The sequence below is a fragment of the Oreochromis niloticus genome, linkage group LG22 (assembly GCF_001858045.2).
Source record: "Oreochromis niloticus isolate F11D_XX linkage group LG22, O_niloticus_UMD_NMBU, whole genome shotgun sequence".
NCBI classification, from domain to species: Eukaryota; Metazoa; Chordata; class Actinopteri; order Cichliformes; family Cichlidae; genus Oreochromis; species Oreochromis niloticus.
The window spans coordinates 20,816,187-20,833,005 of record NC_031985.2 but is presented as its reverse complement, the minus strand read 5'-3'; the positions used below and the strand labels follow the sequence as shown (position 1 = coordinate 20,833,005).

Below are 16,819 nucleotides of genomic sequence, written 5' to 3'. Positions count from 1 at the left end.
TGCCGTAGATATACACTTAATAATCGTCATTATTATTAATATTATCATTATTATTATTACAACAATAAAATATAATATATTGCAATTATACTATTAATCATATTACTGTTATTTTTATAAACAATAATAATAATAATAATAATAATAATAATAATAATAATAATATTAATAATAATGATGATAATGTTGAGCAAAATTAGCTGTGATAAGCTTATGTAGGAGTGTGAGGTGCAGTGTGTAGGCTTGTGTGGATGGAACTGATCAACCAACACTGCGTTTGTGCACTTGCCTATAATGAACAGTCTGAGTAAAATCCTGCTCCTTCCTTATTTATGGCACATTTGTGAGAAAAGAAGAGGAGGAGGAGATCGAGTGGTGTGGTGTGCTCATCTCTGCACAGTCTCCATCCATCTTTAATCGTTCCAGCGATGCTCATCTCAGTCCTGATTGTCTGCCGCTCCCAGATTCCTTCATATTGTGTTCGTTCATCCTCTTTCATCTCTCCGTACGGTACTTTACTCTGAGTTTGTCTGTCCATCGATCATTCGATCTTCCCCGGGTCTATGTTGTCCAGATCAATATCTGGCGACGCCACACAACACATGCACAGTTTCTGGGTGTATAGAGATATCGCATCTGTGGGAAGAGAGAAAAAGAAAAATCAGATGGTAGCTCAAGAGATTCGCCTTTACAAATGAGCTTTTTAATAAATACTGGTGATGGCGTTAGAAAAATTAGCCTTAAGTGTTACTTGTTTAAACTAGTCCAGTGTTAATAGTATAGAGTAAGAATTTTATAAATGTTGTACTGTAGAAGCCTTTAGTGAAAGTGGGCTTTATGCTAAACTGAACTTTGAAACACTAATTCCAATCACTTTACAGAGAGCCATAGCATTTCCATACATTTCTATGGTAGCTATAGGAAATATCAGACTGGTATGCTACTTTAAAGAGTTATGAGTGATAACCTAACACAGCCACATTCATTCACAGAGCTTTATACTGTAGCTGTTGTCATATTACCACGTGCTAGCATCAATTCTCTACCTTTGTACCTAGATTTAAGTGTCTTGGGGAAATACTTCCTTTATAAACCCATTGGGAATTTAAATTTGCAAGGAAGATAAAGGACGCATTTCCCCCCAAAGGGAATGAAAAGCTAGACTGACAGCTTGGCTAACTTGTTATAGCCTATGAAAATATAACACTGAGCTCCTGCTGATCTTTCTCAAAGCTAGACCACACATGTTAAAGGATAAAGCAATAATAGACAAGTGGTTTAATACGAAGGCTATCAAATGTGAGTTTAAGAGTTCCCTCAAAGCAAACAAAACCTCTTCTATGATAGGCAGTGCAGTGTTTCTCTTACTGAGCATTTTTCCAAGGAAGGCTGGTCTGGAGCTGCGAGGCAGATGGACACAAATGTAGTAGATCGGTGCCCCAGAAAGTGCCACGCCAATCCCCACTAGAGAGTTGACAGTGTCACTGTAGAGCGGCACCACCACCAGGAATACGCTGCACAGACAGTAGACTATTGGGAAGAACAAAGATAGCTACAGAGAGGGAGGAGGAGAAATGGACACAACAAAAAGAAAAGGATGTAAAGTACCATCATGACTTTAAACATTGTCGCAACTCATAACAAAAGAGAGTGAAGAGTACAATTCACTCACTGTTGATGGGTAAACGAAAAAAACTTCACAGACCATGAACAACACTTTATACACACTAGCTTTTATGTATCCATTTACATCTTGTACTCATCGGTTTATTTGTCTGTTCACAATCTGATGGGGGCTGTGAGGTGGACGATGTGGTTGGGTGGCTGCACCAAGGTGCAGTCTAAGATTATGAGATAAAAAAAAACAACAACACTGGCTCGCATTCAGAAACAAGATGTTCATATTTGTCACACAATCTACACTCATCTTCCTGTGTAATGCTTAATTGTTTCTTGTTTGTTTTTTTATCTCTGAGGTGACTGCATTAACAGGTCTGAGCTAAATTTCACACCTGTTTGTACTTCAAGCTCACTTTGGGTATTAAAAACACTGCATCATTTTTTGGTACCTTAATGGGTCGGTGCAGATCAGGAGCTTTGATGCGAAGGTAGATCTGGCTGGCTATCGACAGGCCGATGAATAACCAGTAGTTAAAACTGAAGTAGTTGATTAACCGGAAAACATCTGGCACAGTCAAGTACAACAGAGACATGCCACCCTGTGAGAAGATGACCAAAAACAGACACAAATATTACGTTCAAGAGAAATACATTCATGACAAAATGAAGAACCACAAAGATTTACATTAAAATAAAAAACCATATTGGGATACTTGCATTGAAAAGTAGGGCAGGAATCGGGGTGAAACGTTTAATGTGGATCATGCAAAGCACATTAGGTAGGTGGCCTTCTCTGGAACCAACAAAAAACAACCTGCGAGAGAAAATGACATTTCAATAAGAACAAAAGTCACTGTGCTGCTGATTGGTTAGTTGGCAATAAGAAAAACAAAACAAAACATTAAAAAAAAAAAAAAAACATACATTTTGGGAAAAACAGAAATGGAGACCACTAGATTTAGGAGTTTACCCACCTCGAGGCTGCAATGATTGATGAGTTGAGGCCTCCGTAACAGGAAATGGCCACAGAAAGAGGAATCAGCCAACGAGCCCAGCCCAGCACCTCATCTGCAAATGTCTGGGGAAGCAGCCAACAAAGTGCTTGTAACTCCTTTGCACTTTAGTAAAAATGTGACTCATCAGTGCAGATGTGTGCTACTAATTAAAAGACACGAGAACTAATCCAACAAACTGGCTAATCTGAATGCGGGAACCCCCTGATGTTTCCTGCCACTCCCCTTTCCTTCCTTTTCAAGAACGGAAGAAAGTGTAAAGCTCACACTGTTACAAATAATCAATGAGTAGAAACACAGTCAACAAAAAAAAACTACACAGATTACAGCAGTTTCACAGGACACTGTTTGTTAGAAAAGAGAGAAAGAAACAGTTACCAGCTAGAAAGAAACAGCTGGAACCAAGAAAAATGTTATACTGTGATGCCACTTTAAAACTTCTGAGTGGATTTTCTTTGTTCATATTGTGACCTGTGAGCTGAGCTGTTGCCAAAAGCTTGACTCGACAATGATGTGGCATCACTCATTTTAACCCACTCAAAACCCAAACATGCCTGAGGTGCATTATATTAGTGATATAATCAAGTTTAGGTTCAAACATCATCATGTTTTAGTGTGGCGCTGAGTTGCAAAGTACAACCAGTGCACAATGAGATTCGACATCATTAATCTCCAAAACCTGACTAAACATTTTGCTGCATCTCACAGTTTAATTTCAACAGGGCAGAAAACCCCTGGCTTAATGACAGAACATTAGAAAACCATTAGAATAAAAAAAAAAAAAAGAGATTAGCAAACACCACTGACAAGTACAAATCTTCCTCCTCCCTGCACTAATCACATCATGAGCTCTCCTCCTGTTCCTGTGTGGCGCGCTAACCTCTTTAGCTAAATGAGGTTCCTGTCATCTCGACTCCTACAGTCTTGTATGACCAAGAGGGAGTACCAAAGCCAGATGCGAGAGGCAGTGGCTGTTAGATGGACTCAGAGAGACGACAGTCAAACACAGAAGGGACAGATCACATCCTCCCACCTCTAAGAGGGTGAGCAGAGGCTGTAAATACTGGTTTGTGATAGGGCTTGTATGCAGATATGTACACAAAGTGACTCTAGTACAGAGCTTTGGACTCACCACAGCAACAGCTTCGCTGTTGAGCACTGTATCTGCGTCCATGACGACATAGTAAGCTATGTTGGTCAAGATATAGATCACCGTGACGATGGGCATTGAAATGGCAATGGACAAGGGGAGATTCCTGCAATGGAAAAATAGGTGGTATTCATTAAGACTGTTAGATTTAAACTACTTAGCAATACAGCAGTGTGAAAACGTGTTTGCCCCCTTCCTGATTTCCTAGTGTTTTGCATATTTGACACACTTACATGTTTGATGTTTAATATTAGACAAAGATAACCTGATGAAATACAAAATGCAGGTTTTAAATGATGATTTCATTGATTAAGGGACAAATGTTCAATCCAATCCAAACCTATCTGGTCTTGTGTGAAAAAGTAATTGCCCATCTTGTTAAATTATGAATTAACTGTGATTAACTGCATTGTTTGGAAAGCTGAGTTCAGTTTCACTAAACACACTCAGGCCTGATTATTGGCAGACCTGTTGAATCAGGAAATCACTTAAATAGAACCTGTCTGACAAAGTAAGAAGGCTAATTATGCCACAGCACGCTAGATGAAGAGAAATGCCTGAGAAACAAAGTCATTGACATCTGTCAGTCTGGAAAGGTTACAAAGCCATTTCTAAGGCTTTGGGACTCCAATGAACCATGCTGAGAGTCATTATACACAAATGGAGAAAACCTGGAACAGTGGTGAACTTTCACCACCAGGAGTAGTCGGTAGGGGTGGGCGAATATGCTCGATGTTTCCACGTACGATGGATAAAATGGTTTTATCGCAACCATCAAGTATAAACTGCAATGGAAATATTAAGCTGTCTGCATTTAATTCACTGTGAGTTTGTTTTTCTCCACACATTGTGAATGCATCATTAATAACCCCCTCCCAGATTTTCTACCTGGCGCACTGCCCTGAACATGTGTGTTTATATACGACCAGATAGGGAAAGATATGAGGACAGTGGGAGTTTCAGATGAGTGAGGGAATGAGACTCTGTGGGGTTTTTTTTTTTTGAGGTTATTTAAACATATCGCGATGTGTATCGTGATACAGCCAAAACAAATTTCATGATATTAGATATTCCTGCTGATGACTCATCCGGGATTTCACAAAAGAATGATGAGTGGGCCAAAATTCCTCCACAGACTCAACTGGCAGTGAGTCTTTCACAGGAAAGACTCACTGCCAGTTATCGCAAACGCTTAATTTAGGGCTGCAGCTATCAATTATTTTAATAATCACGTAATTGCTCAGTTATTCCATCAATCAATCGAGAAATTAGATAAGAAACATTTTTCTCTTATTAATGAGCAATAATAAAAGACCAAAACACAGGTTTTTTTTAAAAAATGAACTGTTGATTGCAATTTTTCAATCTGAAAAATGTTATGAAAGCCTCGAAATTAATCTGGTCTAGTACACCCCATGCCCCACTGTAGACTCACCCCTGCTTCAAGCATCAATAGGATGGCTGCTCTTAGTTAAATTATACGGCTTGCTTTAGAATTTAAACATGGTATCAGACTAATTAACAATTCATCTGTATATTTTAATACAACTTCTTGAGGCTTACTGTAGATTTTCCACTGTGTAAAGCAAACGGCGATGGATGGAGCAGCTATAAAGTGTGATTTTTTTTCCATGTCAGAGTTTGTTGATGACATTCTTTGAATGACTCCGCTCGCTTTTTCCCAGTAATGGTTTTATTGGCGATTGCAGGAACAGTGTCGCTGTTTTGGTTGCTAGAAACACATCTTCTTTCACTTAACCAGAGCTCACGTCTTGGTAATGGCTTCGTCTGCTCTTCACGGTGTGCAAACAGACTCCAGCTCCTCGTTAAACTGTGCCAGCGTCAACATCACTGCTGCTGTTGTGTTACCAATGTTTCTGTTTAAGACTGCAGGCTGTGTGGACTTACTGTTGTCAGCTTTTTTATTCACATGCTGCTCCTAAATTTGTTTGCATTGCAGGTTTGATTTTAGTTGCAAATGTGGATGAAGTGCTCCCATTTCCATGACGACAGCATTGAAGCAAAGAATTTGTGTCGGGAATTTTTTTATAATCGAATTACTCGAATCATTGCAGCCCTAGCTTGCAGTTGTTGCTGCTAAAGATGGCCTAAGCTGTTATTAGGTTAGGGGGCAATCACGTCTTCACACAGGGCCATGTAGGTTTGGATTTTTTCCCCACTTAATAATAAACACCTTCATTTAGAAACTGCATTTTGTGTTTACTTGTGTTATCTTTGTCTAATATTTAAATTTGTTTGATGATCTGAAACGTGTGAAAACCATACAAAAAAAAGAGTGCACAGAAATTCAATTGCCCTGCATTTCTGTGTGAAGCACTTTGTGATCTTGGTCTTTAAAGGTGCTATATAAATAAAATTTAACTTTACTTACTTGCTTCACAAACACTTTTTTCACAACACTTTATGTATACAAATCGAAAGCACAACCAGGAATAAAGGATTTTAATGATTACTGTAAAACGAGCATTATAAATACAAGATTGCGTACCTCTCTGGGTTCTTGATCTCCTCTGTAATGAAGTTGAGCGTATCCCAGCCAGAGTAAGAGTAGAGTGCGGAATAAAGGGCCAGGGCCATATCACCAGGGTTCAGCTTGGAGTTTTTGAAAGAATCCTCAAAGTTCTGGTTAAAACCTACAACAACACAAGGTATACATTATAAATATATCCCATTTTTTTATTTTCATAATAAAGAAATGTATTATTCAAATTGTATGGTGTTTTTTTAACTTTTCTCACTTAAGGGAGAGGAACAGTTCATTTATCCACACAACACCCTAACCATGCCCACAGTTTAACTTTTAAATGACTTTGATAAATGTATTTTTAAGAGATCTCATCCAGCTGTATTTCTAATTACTATTATTGTTATCATTAATATTATTTAAGCACCATGTTTTGAGCCTTAGAACATATGTTGTCTAAGGACCAATTGGTAGCCTTAATAGTTGTTTTCTAAATAGTGATTATTCAGGGATCCTACCTTGTCCCAGCCTAACCAGTCCAGCAATGATGATGACAATTAGAGCAATGACCTTGGCAAAAGTAGAGATGACCTGAAGAACGGCACCCCACTTCACTTTCATGCAGTTCACAAATGTGAGCACACCTGATGGAAAGAAAGTAGCAGTAAAAAACTACAGAAGTAGTAGAAAACTACAGCTCTAGAAAAGCTTGCAGCTAGAGAATGTAGCTAAAGGGTACAAGACACTCCTCCTCATATAGAACTGACACGGCACCACCCAAATACAACAGGGTTCATTCAGACCCTGTGAGGAACACCCCTGTAAATTTTGGGCACAGGGAAAAAATGAATCTCACTGCGTGATTTCATTAATTCCGTCACCTGTCCCATTATCTGCTTTATCACTCGATGTTCAAGTCAAACCACATGCATAAGAAGCCCATTTCAAATGACACATTTCATATGGGCGCCATGCAAGTTATTCCAAATGCAGCATGCGTGTTCCAGTAGTGCTGCAGCCAATAAACAGACCATTTTAAACACCTTTCTCCTGAATTTACACGTGGCTTCTCAGTGATGGAAATCCATTTTAGCCGTTTTGCGTGAAACATTCAACTGTCTGCAACTGATCCTCCTGCTTGCATAGGAGACAAAGATGCATTTAAGACTTCCTAATTAAGACTCTCACTGTATGCACTGCAATTTACAGGGGCGTGATGTAAAACAGTATAATCTACAGTAAACAACTGTATATGAACTTTCCATTGCTTTGGTTTAAAAAAACAAACAAACAAACAAAACTAATGTTTGTGTCTTACAATGCTCTATTGCCAGCTCTTTAAATGAGCTGTCTACAGAAATTAGCACAGAGGTACAGAAAGAGATGGGACGTGGTGACGTGCAATTTTTCACGTGCTTTATCAGCACAATATTTTTGCTGGGGTTGAAGAAATCTCTCCCTAATTATGTCCAAACAGATGTAAACCAACACTGCATGGATACAAGCTTAAAACTACATAACACACTTACACCTTTACAACATCCATGCAAACATAAATAACAGGTAAAATAAATTATGTGAGTGATTAATAGTGAAAGAGGCTTACATATGATGACAGCGGCAATAAGACGGACGGCATCATAGGGGGCTGAACAGGTGGGGTAGAAAGGCTGGACCAGGTAACTGGAGAAGGTCAGGGCTATCACAGCTTGACAAGCCGGCTCTACAATCATCAAGGATGTCCACAGTCTACAGAGACATTTTTTCATCTTAATTATTGCTTCACATAATACTTACAGTAGGCAGATTTAGATTATTTACACTGGGTAATGTCAACCTTTGTTTCCGTCTACCATTTAATCCCAGTACAGCACATGCCTGAGTAGTTTATTGTGTTAGTAGAAGGGCTCAGCAGTGCGCTGCTGAAACAACATACCGAATAAAAGCCAAGAAACCACCAAAGGCTTCAAGGATGTAGGCATAGGAGGCACCAGATTTACGGATGGTGGTACCAAGCTCAGCATAGCATAACGCTCCAAACACAGAGAATACCCCTCCGATGGCCCACACGACCAGGGACAGCCCAAATGAGCCAGTGTACATAAGGACTCCCTGCAGGGTAACACAGGAGAGCAGATATTAAATATACACACACACAGAGAAGGCAGTGAACCAGCTGTCATTTGAACAAATGTGCCTAGTGATCTAAGATCTAATGTAAATATAGAAGACTGCTCAACCCTAAACTGGACAGCTGTAATACACGTCATCAACAAAAACTGAAGTCCTTCAATTTCAGATTTCTTTAGTAATTAATGTGCATTTTACAGAGAAAGCATTTAGATTTTACTGCTCTGCAACATTTAAACCACAATAAAAACTCAACCACCCACCCCCCAAAAAACGGGAGAGACCTACCTTAGGCGAGACAAAGATGCCTGAGCCGATCATGTTTCCCACAATGAGACAGACGCCATGAAGGAGGGAAATCTCCTGCTTCAGCCGTACGCCACTACCCTGAGATGCCGTGTCTACATCAGCAACCATTCTGAGGAATTTACAGCCTTTGGCCTCAGCTCAGATGAGATTGACAAGGAAATGATGAGAATGACAAAGTAGTCAAAGACTAGAACAAATAAGAGGTAGATAAACTGAACAGAGAGGTGCAGGCCTATCACACGAGAAAGGAGGCATCGAGGCTTTGAGTGTCACTGAATGGCTCAGGCTACTGCATGTCTCTAACACTCATTGAAATCCAAGAGGTGCTTCTCTGGGACAATCTGTAAACGAAACAAGCACAAACTGTCTCACAGAAGGGAATTTATTATAATAGTAAACAGTTTTGCTGAGCAGATATGAGTTAAGTGATCCCAGTTCATACACACATCACTGTTATCTTCCATAAATGAATGCCTTTTTTTTTTTAATATATGAAGTGCTTTAGGTTCAAATAGCACTATGAGTGCATCGTTTTCCACACTGCTCTTTCCCACAGATATTACACATTAACTAGAGGTGGGAGTCACCTGACACCCAACGATACAATATTATCACAATGAAATGAGATGGTCAAGAAGACCAACACTGTTAGGAAAACCTGCTATAAATGTTTCCATCAGAGGGAGTCAGTCTACTACTAGCCTGATATCAGTATGCAAATGAATGGGGTCAAGTTGGCAATTACATGCAATCAGGTGACCTGTGCAATCACCTTGTGATCAAAAGAGTTTGTGAGTCTGAAACACCGCCAACCAACCTGTGGGTGACCGTTTAGTCACCATTGCAGAATGTGAAAATAAATTCAACACAATCACCAGGAAACCATCAATTTTTAGTAGTCATCAATTGTTTGATTTCAAAGTGCTTTAACTCAATTCAAACGTGTACTGTAGAAAGAGGGAATTTGTAACTTTTATGTGCTTGCTGGTAGGTAGCATGACAAGAGCAACGACTACAGTGACTCCAGACATGTGTGCAGAAGTAAAGGACAAGTTTGACTATCAAACTGACATATGGACACTGAGCACTTTGTAACTATTGCTATAAAACTTCATATTTAGCCATGTATTTTAAAATCTCGCATCTATAACTATGTAACTTATATATAGCTTTTTGAAATCGGATGATTCTTTTTGAAATACTCTGTATAATAAGAATGTCATATATTTGATCAGCTGCATTTAGAATCCCCATCACTGTGCTCGTCAGTGCATCCAAGAACATTTCCAAATCAGAGCCAAACAACCAACAGCCAGGCTGTGATAACTACATCTTCTATGCGCCGGCTTAAAGATTTATGTTTCCCTGTTGCAATATTACATCTAGCTTGCTCACCTTCAGCAGTCAGTACACATTCTGGTCAGTACTGTTTCACAAATGGCTCCACGGTGGAGCATTTTAAACCTTTGTCTAACAAGTGAAAGAGCCCTGGTTCGATCCCAGGAGGAGAGACAAATCCCTTTGGGGCTGTTGCCAGTAGAACAACTCTCAAATCAACCATGAATAAGGAAACAACAACTACAGCTTATTTCACAGGCATGCAGCTCACCGATCTAGTAAATCTTGAATAACCAGCTGTCAGCCACCGGTCCTTTCATTCCCACACAACTTCGGTTTTTAAACCGTAGGGTCGGATGACACAGTGCAATCAAAATGGAGCGAGTTCCACTTTTATTGCACCTCATTTACCCAATATCTGTTCTCGTATATCATCTAATTGCGCTGGCTTCATAATTCATCACTGAATGTGAGCAAAGTTTAACTTAATTTGTATATTTTACATTCTAACTTCCCATACAGGAAAGCAGTGCCTCGCTCACTCTCTCCTCTCATCAGTATGTATTCACAGAGAAAAAGAGATCTAACCTTACATAATCCTGCTGCTTTGTCTGTAGCACACAGCACCTGCTTATGAAGCACACTATGTTACTAAAAAGTGAAGCAAACTACTCATCCTACCTCCTTCAGCCTGGATCAGTTCATGGGAAGAGGCACTCAAAAGCAAGCGTTGGACTGAAACACTGAGCCAAATCAAATTTCACCTTTACTAACTAAACACATCTTTCTTGGAAGCACATGCACAAATACATTAAAGCACTATGAACAGCTCCATGAGTTGGCTCCCCAGGAAGAAACAACACTCATATTACACTGAGGATATATAACATGGAAGAAAACTTTAAATATGTTCACTGTGGGTAACCAATGGTGTAACAACAGAAAAAAATTTGGTTTCGATGTGTTTCGAAACTGAACCACAGAAACAATGCACATTAAATCTTTGTGGCTGCCAAAATCATCACCATCCCAATGTTTTTATGTGTCTAATATAGAAGACAGACGTTTGACACCATTCCAATTAAAATGACATTCTGATTGGAAGCGCGCCGTACTCTCAGCCATCAGCTTTTGGTCCAACTTGACCTTAATCTTTCAGTCAAAAAAAAGTGGATAAAAAGACCAATTTAAGCAATGTGTTTATTAAATGTGTGTATTTGTTGACAACTCCTTGGATTTTGAATCAGCTCTGTAGGTCTATATTCACCTTTTAAATCATGTCTGAGGTATTTCATGGTTTTTGTCAAGTCCACTGTGAACTTTTTTTTTTTTCCATTTTAATCTTGTTGTTTGTTTATATTGCCGGCTATTGCTGTTCCAGTGAGAGTGTGAAGTGGTTAGATGAGATATGCACCTCCAAGTCTGAGGCCATGGTCCTCAGCTGAAAAAGTGTGGAATGCCCACTCCACGTCAGGGGCGAGTTACTCCAGAAAGTTGAAGAGTTTAAGTATCTAGTGGTCTTGTTCACGAGTGAGAGGAGAGGGAGATCAACAGATGGAATGGTGCTGCGGCTGCAGTGATGCAGAAACTGTACCGATCTGTCATGGTAAGGAGCGAGCTGAGTGTAAAAGCGAAGCTCTTGATTTACCGGTTGAGCTATGTCTCTACTTTTACTTATCGTCATGGGCTTTGGGTAGTGACTGATAGAACGAGATCCCGGATATAAGCAGCGGAAATGAGGTTTCTCCGATGGGTAGCTGGCCTCTCCCTTAGAGATAGAGTGAGGAATTCGGCCATCCGGGATAGGCTCAGAGTAGAGCCACTGCTCCTCTGCATCAAAAGGAGCCAGTTGAGGTGGTTCGGACATCTAACAAGGATGCCTCCTGGGTGAGGTGTTCCGGGCATGTTCCATCAGAAGGAGGCCCCGGGGCAGAAACAGGACACACTGAATAGATTATATCTCTTGCTTGGCCTGGGAACACCTCTGTGTTCACCCAGACAAGCTGAAGGAAATGACTGGGGAGAGGGATGTCTGGGATTCTCTGCTTAGGCTGCTGTCCCCGCGACCCAGCCCCCGGATAGAAGATGGATAGATGGATGTTTATTAAGCAGAAAATAGTGGAATGGCAAAGTTTTCAAATTTCCCAGTCCATCTACATCCAGACCCTCACCACTGGTCATGAAATCCTGGTAATGACTGAAAGAGGGAGAAGTATGTCTGGAGTACCCTGGGTAGCCTGTTGCCACCGTGATCAAACTTTATGGATGGATGGGTGTTCCTATGTGCAGATTTTCTATCTTTTGAAACCTCGAATGTTAATACTACCATAACTGGAAACCACTTTGGGTCAACTATAATAACAGCAGTAACCTTACATAATTTGACAAAGCTGAATCTCCTGAATATTCCTTTTTTTGTTCATCTTAAATTTACTCAATTTAGTAACAAACATTTCATTGCTTTTCTCTGTTGGATGCAGTGTTTTTGGTGAAACCAACAAGCAGCGTTGAGCATTGCTCATTAGTAAAGTTGATTACTACCTAACATGGTAAGTCTGGAATCGTCTGAAAGTAAGGAGCAATCATCTTTTCAGAAAATAATTTCTTTGGACGTCGGTACTGGACCTTCTGGTCTGAGGAGGTCTGGCGCCATGTGTCCCGTTATTGGTCCAATGAAATTATGCTAGCATCTGTTCGTTAAGGTAATGCAGCTGCTCACTAAATGTCCCCCCCATACCACAGCCTCAAAACACATCTCTAGGGGAAATGGTTATGCTCACCAAAATAACATTTTCTGTGAATTTATCCCATGTTCATAAGAACAACAGAGTAGTAACTTAATTAAACTATCAGTGTCAAGAACAAGACAGTGTAGAAGAAACCTGATGTACAAGTCAACCTCCATATGGAGTTACTGTGAGTGTAATGTATGAATCAAAAACTACAAAATGATTTCACAAGGCCTCATAACAGCAAAGACACACAATGCCTCACACTGACGCTTACTGCTATTAAAGTCTGGATATCGCTTTCCTGAAATGTTCATTCCTCAGACATCTAGTAGGAAATATAAAACCATCAGCATGAATGCCTTGTGCCATGTTTAAAATCAATTTTGAACAGTATTCTAGACCTTTCTGCAACTCATAAATATCGCCAATAAGTTTAACATAGCAAAGTGTTCATTCTTTTATGTGTTCCCATCTCTTTTCCTTCATACTCAAGTGAAGCTGCACTTACTCAACTTTTGTTTTTTAACTGTACAAAGTGAACACATTTACCCCATTTACACTTTAAGATAATTCTGATAACATACAAATCATTCCACTGCGCACTCATATCTCTGAACTCAAAACCAGAATCTGATGTGTGTCAAACATCCGCCCCCACCTTATCAAAAGGGTCCAGTCAAGTAACTGAATTGTGCAAAGTTTGAAAATTGCAGTGAAATTTGATGGATTTTTATGACAGATCCTCTTTCTGTTATTAAGTCTTTATACTACAGGGGGGAAATCTACGTTGTAGCTATAGCAAAACCCCTATAAAAACCGACCAACATAACATGCTGCATAACTTAACATGCACCTCTCTGAAAATGTAACTACATGATAACAATAATTGGCTCTCTATAGGAAATAATAATCATAGTATCAATATAAGGACTCATAAATTTTATTCATTCTTATTCACAAATCCTGGGAGGAAATTGCTGAAACTATTGGAATGGAGGTGAGTGAATGTGTTCACATTGAGAGTAAACTGGGTGGACACAGAAGACCTGCCTAAATAAGGCCCAAAGCTGTTGTCTGTTTTCTGAGACATCTACTAAATGATGCTCAGGATGTTGCAAGAGTCTGTTGTGGTCAGGCAGGTCTGACATTAGGTAACAACGTGAGTGTGGAGTTGGACTCTCTGACAGAGGTATGGGAAATAACGTCTTGATGCATTCTCAATCATCCAGGAAAGTAAATCTCCAAAAGTTGAATCTGTTCATAACGCTACGCCCAGATTGAACAGATTCAACTTTTATGGGAAATAACGACGCTGTCCAAGTTACTGTCGGTATAGCAGAACTGGCTTTTATGCAATAGTTTCCTCTTAACAAATTACGCTGTGTGCGGACCGTGCAGCATGTATTTTTTGAGTTTGCTGATGGATTGATAGCACTTGAGGCACGTCAGGCTTGTTAAACGCATGTTTAAACTGTTTTTTTTTAGTCGCTGATTTTACGCTGCGTTTATTTACTGTGTCCTGACGCAATCTTGCTAGCGACTTACGTTTCCTTCCCCTGTCGACTTCGTAATTTTCCGCGTGTGAAGTGAGAGAGGGGGAATGCAAATTTCAGACCAAGCTTTTAAAGGAAGTACAACTTGCACTAGTACTCCCAACTCAGTGTAAAACTAGTGGTGATTGTAAACTTTTCCAACTTATGGTCCAGATAACTTCCCATCATTAAAAAAAGCCGGCAGAGAAGATTAGACCGGCTTCTTTGCCTTGTGTCATTACGACTCCGAGTATTGTAGCTTTGCGCGCTCCCGCACAGGGCATCCACCATTCTGTAAGGCACACAAAAAGCAACGTAGTCACTAATTAGTGGTTCCTCTCTGGTATTAGCCATAGGCGGGAATGTTCAACGCGCAATTGTTTAGTTTCAACCACCAAATTATAACACATCAACCAAAAAACGCGCTCGCGCCCTGTTAACACGCAAAGCCAACGGTTTTGGTAACAATGATTAGGAATGATAGCTCTGTTAGCCCCGGTGTTCTGGCCCGACATACACTCAGTGAAAGAGGACAGGGGTGAAAAGCGCGTCTTGTCTCGCCTACTTTAAATCTTCAGCTAACATTGTTATGTAAGAGGAAACACTCACTCACCATGTAAGAAGAGTCTGCATTAAACTAGTTGCCCGGCGGCTCCACGTGTGCTAACAGAGCTAATGACGAACATGCATGATGCTGCTGATGTACATGCTAGCATGTATGTGCGCGTGAAAGACACGTAGCGACGGTTAACTTCGACTGAAACGACTCCTCTGTCCGCGTGCCCACCTAGTCTCTACATCTCCAAATGTAATGGAAGCTCTACGCTGAAAACAGGCAATTTACCTTTTAGCTGAAGCGAGCGGTGACTCATGGACCGTCTTTGGGATTTACAGACACCAAGTTGTGCCGCTCCACATTTTAGGCAAGCCACATCTGTAGCTGGCTCCTCCTAGCCAACCTCCCACCATACGTGACCCTATACTTTCAAAAGCAGAAGCCTTTCTGTGAACAGAAAAGAGAACATTGCTTTAGTCTAGTGGGTACTTTAATAAATAAAAGAGGAAATAAAGTTCATCGCGTGTCGCTTCTCACCCTATTGTTAGCATTTTAGGTGAGCGGTGAATTGATCTGTTTGAACACTGATATGGTTAGACAGTTGAATCTCTGTCAAGCAATGAAAAGGCTTTCTTTTTTTTTTTCTTTTTTTAGATCTGGAGACTGTGGAGGTCATTTGGGTAGGTACACTGTAGTCATAAAGAGATGGACCAATACTCACATAGACTGTAGCTTTTTAAGCAATGTTTAGCTGATTTTAACTGTGTGCCAGAAAAATACTGGGTGGCATGTGCCACCGTAAAATGCTCTCTTGCCACCCCTAGTACCTTACCTAGTGCCTTAGTTTTGCATATGGCAGTGTTGTTTATTAAAAGATAAGATAGCATTAAGACTTTGAGCCTAGCAATTCTAAAACTGAATTACATAATGTTACCACACCACCATCATTAGCAAATGGTTCAGCCCATAGTGATGAAAACTGTAAAATTTAAGCATGTAACAATTTAATTTTTTTCTAAAAAAAACAGTGAAACTTAAGTTAGACTTGTTTCTGTAAATGTGGCGTAGCTTTCTGTTAATTTTGATTTTATAAATATATTTATTTATTATAAAGGCTATACAGTACATAAAATCAAAATTAAATAACATGAAAAATAACATGTTTTATGTATCTGGAATGTTTAATGATGTGGGCTACAGAAAATAATTAAGTTATAGACTATATTTTTATGAAACATGTGTATACTTACTGCATTTGAATCATTTTAACCATAATGGGGTGCCACCCCATGATTTCCATGCCACCCTAAGAAAATTTCTCTAGATCCGTCCCTGTCCCCTAGACCATTACACCACCAGCACGAGCCTGAACTGTTGAGCCGAACCCCACAGCGGGGCAGTGGCAGGGCACACCCTGGACAGGTTGAAAGTGTTACACAGGGCAAGCGCAGAGAGACATACACCCTTTATTTCATTATTTACTCCACATTTTTCCACTCTTATTCTTTTGGTGAGCCCATGGGAGTTAAACCATCAGTTTACTGTTCTTAATTGACAGGAGTGGCACCAAGTGTGGTCTTCTGCTGCTGTAGCCCATCTGCTCTTCAGAGAGACATTTTCACCCAGATAATTGCCGCTCACTGGATATCTTCTCTTTTTGAGACCAAAATAATTTAAATCAACTTTCTTTCCAATTATGCTGGTCAATTAAAACTTCAACAGCCATGTGATTGGTTGATCAGATATCTGCATTAATGAACAACTGAACAGGTGTATGTAATAAGTAGTAACTGTACATCAGTAGAATCCCATAAATAATAAAATGACAAATAGAAAGGATGAAGAGGCTCAAACTGTTATGTTTTACTTTAGCCTAGTTGTAAATTGTGTTGGTTGGCAACAAAGATGCCCATCCAACTTCGAATTTAACGATATCTGAAGGCTTGTATCTTGA

General features: G+C 39.9%; 1 protein-coding gene across 3 annotated transcripts; it reads right to left on the bottom strand.

Moving 5' to 3' along the window:
- Window positions 1-525: 525 nt before the first annotated feature.
- Window positions 526-15,322, bottom strand: si:dkeyp-120h9.1 (Y+L amino acid transporter 2-like). Of its 3 annotated transcripts, XR_002057905.2 has the most exons (13): window positions 15,154-15,322; window positions 8,687-9,048; window positions 8,205-8,380; window positions 7,875-8,017; window positions 6,787-6,912; window positions 6,293-6,437; window positions 3,766-3,889; window positions 2,595-2,698; window positions 2,338-2,434; window positions 2,070-2,219; window positions 1,751-1,841; window positions 1,369-1,552; window positions 526-636 (listed from the first exon to the last, which is right to left on the bottom strand). XR_002057905.2 is itself a non-coding variant. In XM_003444167.5 (12 exons), the coding sequence occupies exons 2-12, from the start codon at window positions 8,813-8,815 to the stop codon at window positions 542-544; spliced, it is 1,473 nt and encodes a 490-aa protein (XP_003444215.1). In that variant the 5' UTR covers window positions 8,816-9,048; window positions 15,154-15,313; the 3' UTR covers window positions 526-541. The 3 variants fall into 3 exon arrangements, 2 of the variants coding, with proteins under 2 accessions (XP_003444215.1, XP_005478554.1); XM_003444167.5 differs by lacking the exon at window positions 1,751-1,841 and having other exon boundaries at window positions 15,154-15,313; XM_005478497.4 differs by lacking the exons at window positions 1,751-1,841; window positions 15,154-15,322 and adding an exon at window positions 14,923-15,135.
- Between the last annotated feature and the right edge of the window lie 1,497 nt (window positions 15,323-16,819).